The 10711-nt window shown below is 41.3% G+C and overlaps 1 protein-coding gene and 2 long non-coding RNA genes across 3 annotated transcripts in view; 1 reads left to right on the top strand and 2 right to left on the bottom strand.

Moving 5' to 3' along the window:
• Nucleotides 1-1165: 1165 nt before the first annotated feature.
• LOC135095896 (delta(3,5)-Delta(2,4)-dienoyl-CoA isomerase, mitochondrial-like) lies at nt 1166-9478 on the top strand. Its single transcript, XM_063997039.1, has 7 exons — nt 1166-1434; nt 3741-3933; nt 4481-4703; nt 5190-5316; nt 5964-6117; nt 6473-6599; nt 8291-9478. Exons 1-7 carry the CDS (start codon nt 1410-1412, stop codon nt 8390-8392), a joined length of 951 nt encoding a protein of 316 aa, XP_063853109.1. The 5' UTR covers nt 1166-1409; the 3' UTR covers nt 8393-9478.
• On the bottom strand, nt 1957-3776 carry LOC135095897 (uncharacterized). The gene is made up of 2 exons (XR_010264542.1): nt 3653-3776; nt 1957-3399 (listed from the first exon to the last, which is right to left on the bottom strand). It is a non-coding gene; the product is annotated as an uncharacterized LOC135095897 (long non-coding RNA).
• Nucleotides 9479-9550: 72 nt separating the features above from the next.
• LOC135095894 (uncharacterized) overlaps nt 9551-10711 on the bottom strand; it is a 1922-nt gene continuing 761 nt past the window's right edge. The window contains exons 2-3 of the long non-coding RNA XR_010264541.1: nt 9965-10191; nt 9551-9863 (exon numbers count right to left, since the gene is read on the bottom strand). This is a non-coding gene — a long non-coding RNA (uncharacterized LOC135095894). The remainder of the gene's footprint in view (nt 9864-9964; nt 10192-10711) is intronic.

Here is a 10711-nt window from a genome sequence, read left to right as displayed (position 1 = left end):
CTCCTCCTCCTCCTCGCCGCGTCACTCACCCGCCGCCCTGTCATCTTGCCGCCACCACGCCTGTCATCTCATATGTCCTCCTCCTCCTCCTCCTCCTCCTCCTCCTCCACTTCCTCCTCCTCCACTTCCTCCTGGTAATCCTGAGAGTCTTGTATTGATGCGTTCACGGCACACGACCACCGGCGCTGCTCCCACGTCAGCTGCGTCGTGGTGCCGTGGGAGTCTCCTTCCTTGCCGCTGTGTTTTCTGATGAGCTGCTTCTTCAACGTTCTAATTATCTTCTCTTTACGTGTTGCTGTAAGTTTATGACGTCATTCACTAACTTTACGAGGGAAAAATAATTACATTTCTTTTTTTTTTATATTTCTCGTTATTTTTTTGTTCCTGTCTCAAAAATAATTGGATTTCCTTCGTTTTTTTTTTCATTTCTCGTTTTTTTTTTATTCGTGTCTCGAAAATAATTGGATTTCTTTTATTTTATTTATTTTTTTTTTCATTTCTCGTTATTTTTTTAATCGTGTCTCGAAAATAACGATTTCTTTTATTTTTTCTTTTATCTTTTTTTTTCATTTCTCGTTATTTTTTTTATCCGTCTCAAAAATAACTGGATTTCTTTTTCTTAATTTATTTTATTTTCTCGTTATTTTTTTACTCATATCTCTTCGTGGCTTGAATATTTCCACTAGTTTACTTTTAAAAGCGCTACTTATTTCCTTGTTTACCGAATTATTAAACTAGTACGCGGGAAAAGCAACAGTTTCGTAAGATTAAAGAAAAGAACGTTACTTGTTGTGTATTGAACTGAGAGAGGCGGGAAAGGTGCAGCCCGCCAGCCTCCCCGTGGGCAAAGCATACGTTCATTGTATTTACATGGAGATTGCTCGTACAAGACTTTTAAATCCTATAAAGGTACAAAAAATAGCAGGTTAAATAAGTAATCACTGAAGTAGGTCATAAAAGGCAGGGTAACGCACGCACACTCACACACACGCACACACACTGCATCACTATCAAGCTTGGGATATTCTTCATAGCACCTTAATGATTTAAATATTACATAATATAATACGTATTTGAACTAAACGGCAACATTTTCAACCATTCTCGCCATCTCGATATTTTGTCAGCCGTTGTTGTCATTCATATTTCCTTCCTCATCGAGTAATATTATACCAAATTACTTCATAAACATCATAGCAAACTTAATACAATAAAATACATCGCAAAAACTAAGCAAAACCTAATAATTTCAAGTAATCTACCGCGATGTCGACATTTTGCGACCCTTTCAAGAGACGAAATGACACCAAACACACACACAGTGACACAAGAAGAAGAAGAGGAAGTGAGCAAGGGTGGAGATAGGAAGTATCTTTATTTTTATCATTTTCTCCCACTTCTCCTTCTCCATGTGGGCTCTGCGGGTCATGGCAGGTGAGAAATTAATTAGAGAACAGGTGTGCATGTGGAAAGGCCGCGCAAGTGTTGAGGAAAGTGAGATAAATGGCGTTAAGTGTTTGTGTGTGTTTGTGTGTTGGAATTTACGTCTTTCATAATTAATCTTTCTTTTTTTTTTTGTGTTATTTTCTTGTTTGGTTCGTTTTGGTGTCTCTGTTTGTTTGTTTGTTTGTTTATTTGTTTGTTTGTGTGTTTGTTTAGTTACTATAAAGAGAGCCGGTGATAATTTATATAACTAGTATGAAGAATGGTTAGCTAATTACGTGCAAAAACTGATTACTTACAAAAATAGTTACATATTGAACTGATTACACATTGAGGTGATAAGTTATAGGTGTAATTACTTATTTGATTACTTAGATTACTACACGTCAGTCTAATTACTTACGAAACGAGTATACAGTGGTTAGCTAATTACTTATAAACTGATTACTTACAAAAATAGTTACATATTGAACTGATTACACTGAGGTGATAAGTTTTAGGTATAATTATTTCTGATTACTTAGATTACTACAGTTAGGGATTACTTATAATTACTTAAATGAAGGTGATTACATATTCATGATTACTTAAAGGTGTAATTATGCGTTTGACAGATTACTTATGAATTACTTGCCTGCCTGATTACTTAGGAGAAGGGTAGTTAGGGATTACATATATATAATTACTTAAATGAAGGTGATTACTTAAAAGTGTAATTATATATTTGATTACTTATATAAATTACTACTTGTCTGATTACCTATGAAATGAGTGATTAAGTAGTTAGGGCAATTAGTTATGGTGATTACATATTGAATTGATTATTTAAAGGGTTAATTACTTTTTTGACTGATTACATGTATAGATTACTTGTCTAATTACAAATGGTGTACTTATATAATTAATTACAAAGGTGATTACATATTAATTACTTAGGTGATTACTTAACTAATTACTAAGGCAATTACATGTTAGGTAATTGCTTAGAAAGGTGATTACTTGTTTAACTGACTGATTACTTATACTAGTGTGGATTACTTAATTACTTGTCTGGTTTGAGGTGATTACTTAATTGAACTGATTACTTATAAATATGATTACTTGTAGAATGGGAATTACTTGCCTTCACAGCTGATTACTTATGAAATTGATTACTTAGTTGATGTCAGAATTACATACCTGATCAATTACTTATAAAACTTGTTACTTGTATGGTTCACTACCTAACTTAACCTTTTATTGTATTTTTATTTTTTTATTTTATTTTATTTTATTTTATTTTATTTTATTTTTTATTTATTTATTTTTTTTTTTTATGTAGGAGTGACACCGGCCAAGGGCAACAAAAATCTAATAAAAAAAAATGGCCACTGTAATGTCAGTCCCATAAAAGGGTCAAAGCAGTGGTCAAAAATTGATGAATAAGTGTCTTGAAACCTCCCTCTTCAAGGAATTCAAGTCGTAGGAAGGTGGAAATACAGAAGCAGGCAGGGAGTTCCACAGTTTACCTTAATAGAATTACATACCTGTTTGATCAATTACTTATGAAATTGGTTACTTGTATGGCTGACTGTCTAACCTAATTTAATTTAATCTAGTCTACCTTAACCTAACAATGTAACCTAACCTAATCTAACTTAATCTAATCTAACTTATTCTAATCTAACCTAACCTAACCTAACCTAACCTAACCTAACCTAACAATGTAACCTAACCTAATCTAACTTAATCTAATCTAACTTAATCTAATATAACCTAACCTAACCTAACCTAACCTAACCTAATCTAACCTAACCTAACCTAACCTAACCTAACCTAACCTAACAAAACCAAACCAAACCAAACCAAACCAAACCCAAACCAAACCAAACCAAACCAAACCAAACCTAACCAAACCAAACCTAACCAAACCAAACCAAACCAAACCTAACCAAACCAAACCAAACCAAACCTAACCTAACCAAACCAAACCAACCTAACCTAACCAAACCTAACCAAACCTAACCAAACCAAACCAAACCAAACCAAACCTAACCTAACCAAACGTAACCAAACCAAACCAAACCTAACCAAACCAAACCTAACCTAACCTAACCAAACCAAACCAAACCAAACCAAACCAAACCTAACCAAACCAAACCAAACCAAACCAAACCAAACCTAACCAAACCAAACCTAACCTAACCAAACCAAACCAACCTAACCTAACCAAACCTAACCTAACCTAACCTAACTACACTACAGCCATCCTCCCTGACAGACACACACACATAACCTAACCTAGCCACCCTCCCTAGGCCGGCCAGGCAGAGGGGGCGTGCAGGCAGCAGCGGCAGCGGTGGGGGTGGCCAGGAGGGGCATGGCAGCAACACAGGCAGCAGAGGGGTACAAATATGAGACCCTGGCGGTGACGAAGCCGAGGAAACATGTGTATTTGGTGAAGATTAACAGGCCGGAGAAGTTGAACGCCATGAATCTTGTCTTCTGGAGGTGAGAGGGAGGGAGAGGGAGAGAGAAAGAGAGGGAGTGGGGAGAGGAAAGGTACTCTGAATATTCCTTAAAAAAATGCTTGAAATGCCCCAATAAAGAAGTGATTTTGGTGTTCAGGGGAGAGAGAGAGAGAGAGAGAGAGAGAGAGAGAGAGAGAGAGAGAGAGAGAGAGAGAGAGAGAGAGAACACAACAAAACACCCAAAATACACCCAAACACTGAAGATAAACCCTAAAACACATGCCCAGAACACCTAATACACTTAAAAAACACTTAAAAACCCACTTGAAATTCCCTTAAGACGCCAAAACACCAAAATAAACACCCTTATTTTTCCCACAACACCCAAAAACAACACCAAGAAATCCCCAGAACACTTATACACTTTAAAAACACTTAAAAACACTTAAAAACACTTAAAAATACACTTAAAGTTCCCGTAAGACGTCAAAACACCAAAAAAAAACATCCTTACTATTCTCACAACACCCAAAAATAACTTCTACCTAACCTAACCTAACCTAACCTAACCTAACCTAACCTTACAGAGAGATTGGCCAGTGTTTTGATCAGCTGGGCGACGACACCTCCTGCCGGGCTGTGGTGCTGGGGGCGGAAGGGCGGGTGTTCACGGCCGGCATTGACCTCATGGACCTGGCAAGCATAGGGGCCGCTGCAGAAGGGGGGGACGGGGCAGATGTGGCCAGGCGCGGCAGAGTCATTCACAAGGCAATTCGAGATTTCCAAAATTCCTTCAGTGCATTGGAACGGGTGAGTGTGTGTGTGTGTGTGTGTGTGTGTGTGTGTGTGTGTGTGTGTGTGTGTGTGTGTGTGTGTGTGTGTGTGTGTGTGTGTGTGTGTGTTGGTTTCAGTTATTTGTTTGTTTGTTTATTTATTTTATTTTTTATTTTTTTATTTATTTATTTTTTTATTTTTTTTTTTCTCCTCTGATTCTCCTTTCCTCCTCCTCCTCCTCTTCCTCTTCTCTTCTTCCTCCTTTTCCTCAGTGTGTGTGTGTGTGTGTGTGTGTGTGTGTGTGTGTGTGTGTGTGTGTGTGTGTGTGTGTGTGTGTGTGTGTGTGTGTGTCTCTCTCTCTCTCTCTCTCCTCTCTCTCTCTCTCTCTCCTCTCTCTCTCTCTCTCTCTCTCCTCTCTCTCTCTCTCTCTCTCTCTCTCTCTCTCTCTCTCTCTCTCTCTCTCTCTCTCTCTCTCTCTCTCTCTCATCACCCTAACCTAACCTAACTCTCCCCCCCCAACAGTGCCCCAAGCCGGTGGTGGCAGCCGTGCACAATGCATGCGTGGGTGGTGGTGTTGATCTGGTGTGTGGTGCTGACATCCGGTACTGCTCCTCAGATGCCTGGTTTCAAGTCAAGGAGGTTGATGTGGGTGAGTGTGGGTGTTTGGGAGGCTGTGGCAGTGTTTGGGAGGCTGTGGCAGTGTTTGGGAGGCTGAGGCAGTGTTTGGGAGGCTGTGGCAGTGTTTGGGAGGCTGTGGCAGTGTTTGGGAGGGTGTGGCAGTGTTTGGGAGGCTGTGGCAGTGTTTGGGAGGGTGTAGCAGTGTTTGGGAGGGTGTAGCAGTGTGTGGGAGGCTGTGGCAGTGTTTGGGAGGCTGTGGCAGTGTTTGGGAGGCTGTGGCAGTGTTTGGGAGGGTGTGGCAGTGTTTGGGAGGCTGTGGCAGTGTTTGGGAGGCTGTGGCAGTGTTTGGGAGGGTGTGGCAGTGTTTGGGAGGGTGTGGCAGTGTTTGGGAGGCTGTGGTAGTGTTTGGGAAGGTGTGGCAGTGTTTGGGAGGCTGTGGCAGTGTTTGGGAGGCTGTGGCAGTGTGTGATAGAGTGTAGCAATCTTGTAGGAGTGTTTTGAAGGGTGCAGGAGGACATGGAAGTGTCTGAAACCCCTTAGGAATACTTGAAAACATAAAAAAATTTGCAAAACCAACAAAACACCTTATCTCTCTCTCTCTCCTGTGTACTCTTTCTCTCTCACTCTGCCTCTCATGCACCTCCACAACCCCCTCACCTTCTCTCACCCCCCCCGCAGGCCTGGCAGCAGACGTGGGTACCCTCCAGAGGCTTCCGAAAGTGGTAGGGGGGCAGAGTCTGGCCAGGGAACTTGTGTTTACAGCACGAAAGATGTTCTCAGCCGAAGCTCTGCAATGTGGCTTCATCTCCAGAATATTTGAGTCTAAGGAGAGGTGAGTGAGGGGGAGGGAGTCGAGGGAGTTGGGGTAGGGTGGGGTGCTGTGTGTGTGTGTGTGTGTGTGTGTGTGTGTGTGTGTGTGTGTTTGCGGTCTGGCTGAATTACTGATACTACTACCACTACTGTTGCTGCTGTTGTGTTAAAATTTCTCTCTCTCTCTCTCTCTCTCTCTCTCTCTCTCTCTCTCTCTCTCTCTCTCTCTCTCTCTCTCATTATTTAACTTCATATTTATCTCCCTCTCTCTTTCTCTCTCTCTATCTATTCCAATTCTCCTTTGCCCTTACACCTCATCTTCCCCCCTCCCCCCCTCTCTCTCTCTCTCTCACACTCTCTCTCTCTCTCTCTCTCAGACTGGAGGAGGGAGCCCTTGAGTTAGCAGCCACCATCGCCAGCAAGTCTCCAGTGGCTGTGCAGACGTCCAAGATCGCCCTCATCCATTCAAGAGACCATAGTGTGGAGGAGGGGCTGGACTACATGGTGGGTGGCGGTGGTGGTGGTGCTTGTTTGTCTTTTGTTTGTTGTTGTGTTGGTTTTGTATGTTAATGTTTGTCTAATTTAATCTATTTTTTTTTCTTTTTTTTTCTTAATGTCTATAAAATTCAACTTTCACTCTTAATTTCTATATATTTTACTGTAAGTTTCACACACACACACACACACACACACACACACACACACACACACAAACTTTCTTCTTTCTCTCACCACTGTTCTGTCCACCTCCCCAGTGCAAGAGTTAACCAGTATTCTCAATCTTTCACCACTACTCTGTCCACCTCCCTAGTGCAAGAGTTAACCAGTATTCTCAGTCTTTCACCACTATTCTGTCCACCTCCCCAATGCAAGAGTTAGCCAGTATTCTCAGTCTTTCACCACTATTCTGTTCACCTCCCCAGTGCAAGAGTTAACCAGTATTCTCAGTCTTTCACCACTATTCTGTCCACCTCCCCAGTGCAAGAGTTAACCAGTATTCTCAATCTTTCACCACTATTCTGTCCACCTCCCTAGTGCAAGAGTTAGCCAGTATTCTCAATCTTTCACCACTATTCTGTCCACCTCCCTAGTGCAAGAGTTAACCAGTATCCTCAATCTTTCACCACTATTCTGTCCACCTTCCTAGTGCAAGAGTTAACCAGTATTCTCAGTCTTTCACCACTATTCTGTCCACCTCCCTAGTGCAAGAGTTAACCAGTATTCTCAGTCTTTCACCACTACTCTTTCCACCTCCCTAGTGCAAGAGTTAACCAGTATTCTCAGTCTTTCACCACTATTCTGTCCACCTTCCTAGTGCAAGAGTTAACCAGTATTCCTAATCTTTCACCACTATTCTGTCCACCTCCCTAGTGCAAGAGTTAGCCAGTATTCTCAGTCTTTCACCACTATTCTGTCCACCTCCCTAGTGCAAGAGTTAACCAGTATTCTCAGTCTTTCACCACTATTCTGTCCACCTCCCCAGTGCAAGAGTTAACCAGTATTCTCAATCTTTCACCACTATTCTGTCCACCTCCCTAGTGCAAGAGTTAGCCAGTATTCTCAATCTTTCACCACTATTCTGTCCACCTCCCTAGTGCAAGAGTTAACCAGTATCCTCAATCTTTCACCACTATTCTGTCCACCTTCCTAGTGCAAGAGTTAACCAGTATTCTCAGTCTTTCACCACTATTCTGTCCACCTCCCTAGTGCAAGAGTTAACCAGTATTCCTAATCTTTCACCACTATTCTGTCCACCTTCCTAGTGCAAGAGTTAACCAGTATTCTCAATCTTTCACCACTATTCTGTCCACCTCCCGAGTGCAAGAGTTAACCAGTATTCCTAATCTTTCACCACTATTCTGTCCACCTCCCCAATGCAAGAGTTAACCAGTATTCTCAGTCTTTCACCACTATTCTGTCCACCTTCCTAGTGCAAGAGTTAACCAGTATTCCTAATCTTTCACCACTATTCTGTCCACCTCCCCAATGCAAGAGTTAACCAGTATTCTCAGTCTTTCACCACTATTCTGTCCACCTTCCTAGTGCAAGAGTTAACCAGTATCCTCAACCAATCATCCCTCTCTCTCTGACATACTGAAACTCCCTGCCTGCTTCTGTATTTCCACCCAATTGAATCATAATCTTTCCCTTCTCCGAGACTCGTACATAGACTAAACCTGCCGTCACCCCCACAGGCCAAACTGAACATGCTGATGCTACAGAGTGAAGATGTTAGGATAGCAGCTATGGCAATGATGAGCAAGGGAGAGAACAAGGCTATTTTCTCCAAACTGTAAAGAATTCTGGTGCCTTGGATGTGACCCAGCCTTCCCTTGCCTCACCCCAGTGCCAAGACAGGGTGAGGTAGGTAGGGGTGTGCTGCAAGGTGCTCAGTAAGGATGTGACGACTCTGGCGGAGACTTTTGTGACACCTTGTTATGTTTAGGGGTTTAAAAAGTAGTGTTTTGTGTTTATCTACTAGGTTCAGAGAGAGAGAGAGAGAGAGAGAGAGAGAGAGAGAGAGGAGAGAGAGAGAGAGAGAGAGAGCCGAGTTAAGGGGGTGGCTTCAGTGCTGTGAGGAACCCTGAGGAACCCCACCTGGTCACTTCAATGATAGAAAATGAGACTCATTTAGATTTGTAAAGAAAATGGGAGACTAAAGAAAATGAAGGACTGACTTAGATATATATTGTAAAGAGATAAAGAAAATGAGGTTAGAGATTGATGTAAGGAATAATTTAGATTTGTAAAGAAAATGGGAGACTAAAGAAAATGAAGGACTGACTTAGATATATTGTAAAGAGATAAAGAAAATGAGGTTAGAGATTGATGTAAGGAAATTGAAGACTAAGTTAGGGATTATTGTAAAGAAAATGGAAGACTTGAGAGTGTAAAGAAAATTAAGGGCTAACTTAGGAAGATTGTGAAGAAAATTAGGTGACATTGTAAACTTAGATTATTGTAAAGAAAATGTAAACTTAGAGACTATTGTAAAGAAAATGGAAGACTTGAGAGAGAGTAAACAAAATTAAGGGCTAACTTAGGAAGATTGTGAAGAAAATTAAACAAAGGGCTAACTTAGAAAGATTGTGAAGGAAATTAATTAGTGACGTAAAGAAAACGGAAATGTTAGACTAAGGAAAACGGAAGATTACTTAGACAAGAATTACATATATTGTAATTACTTATTTTCACACAGTTTATGCACACAGATTATATATATTTATGTACTGGTGTAAAGTAGATTAGTAATTTGTACAGGTAATTAACACACAAACTGAAAGGGACCTAATTATGACCCTGTATGTAATTAATATATGTAATTTGACAAAACGAACAAAAAATGAAAAGAAAATGGGAAAAAAATATATTAATGGTTGGGGGATCCTGAACTATTTAATAATAATCCTTGTGTGTGTGGTGTGTGTGTGTGTGTGTGTGTGTGTGTGGTGTGTGTGTGTGTGTGTGTTGGTCTTCCTCCTCCTCCTCCTCTCTTCCTTCCTCTTCGTTTTCAAGGCTCTTCCTCTTGATTGGTAGCCGCCTCCTCTTCCTCCTTTCTTCTTCCTTCTTCCTCTTCTTTCTTCTTTCACTTCTTTCTTCCTCTTCTTCCGCTGCCCGCCGCCTTCTCCTCCTCCTCCTCCTCCTCCTCCTCCTCCTCCTCCTTTCTTCTTCCTCTTCCCTCCTAAGCCCTCTTCTAAATCTTCTCCCTCTTTATTGGTGGCTTCCTCTTCTTCCTCCTCTTAGGTGGTGGTGGTGGTGGTGGTGGCCCTGCAATTAAAAACAATATTAATTTCTGAGAGAGAGAGAGAGAGAGAGAGAGAATTTCCACATAGCTGATAAATTCATCTTCCTCCTCTTCTTCTTGTTACCTCTTCTTCTTCCAGTTATCTTCTCCTCTTTCTGTTAGTGACTCCCTCTTCTCCTCTTCCTCTTCCTCCTTCCATGGATGTCTTCCCCTTCCTCCTCCTCCTCCTCCTCCTCCTCCTTCCTCTTCCTCTGAGTGTCATCTTGTATGGATGTTGTCTTCCTCCTCTTCCTCATTTGGCTATCCTCCTCTTCTTCCTCCTCCTCCTCCTCCTCTTCATTGATAATAATTCTGCAAGATAATAATGATAAAGAGAGAGAGAGAGAGAAAAAAAAATAAAACAAAAAATAAATAAATGAAATTATTATTATTATTATTATTATTATTATTATTATTATTATTTTTATTATTATTATCATTCCTCCTCCTCCCCTAACAAGCCTCGTTAGAGAGAGAGAGAGGGGGGGGAGAGGAGAGGGGGTTGGGTAGTTAACAAGGAGGGAAAAGGAAGAGGAGGAAGGAAGAAGAGAATGAAGAAGATAAAAATAATGCAAAGGAGGAGGAGGAGGGAGGAAGAATAAGAAGAGGAGGAGGAGGAGGAAGTGATTGACTCGTTAACAAGGGAGGAAGAAGGAAGTAGGAGGAGGAGGAGGAGGAGGAAGGAAGGAAGGAAGGAGAAATAAAGGAGGAGGAGGGAGGAAGGGAGGAAGAATAAGAAGAGGAGGAGGAGGAGGAAGTGATTGACTCGTTAACAAGGGAGGAAGAAGGAAGTAGGAGGAGGAGGAGGAAGGAAGGAAGGAAGGAGAAATAG

The sequence above is a fragment of the Scylla paramamosain genome, unplaced genomic scaffold (genome assembly GCF_035594125.1).
Source record: "Scylla paramamosain isolate STU-SP2022 unplaced genomic scaffold, ASM3559412v1 Contig2, whole genome shotgun sequence".
Taxonomy (NCBI): Eukaryota; Metazoa; Arthropoda; class Malacostraca; order Decapoda; family Portunidae; genus Scylla; species Scylla paramamosain.
The sequence above is the reverse complement of the archived record's forward strand: the minus strand, read 5'-3'. Positions and strand labels throughout refer to the sequence as shown.

Excerpts from the sequence above, each read along its gene's own strand:
- LOC135095896 (XM_063997039.1), top strand. The coding sequence starts at position 1,410 with ATGTGGGCTCTGCGGGTCATGGCAG. Across the intron at positions 1,435-3,740 it reads GGCTCTGCGGGTCATGGCAG|GCCGGCCAGGCAGAGGGGGC; the intron begins GTGAGAAATTAA and ends CACCCTCCCTAG. Across the intron at positions 5,317-5,963 it reads AGTCAAGGAGGTTGATGTGG|GCCTGGCAGCAGACGTGGGT; the intron begins GTGAGTGTGGGT and ends CCCCCCCCGCAG.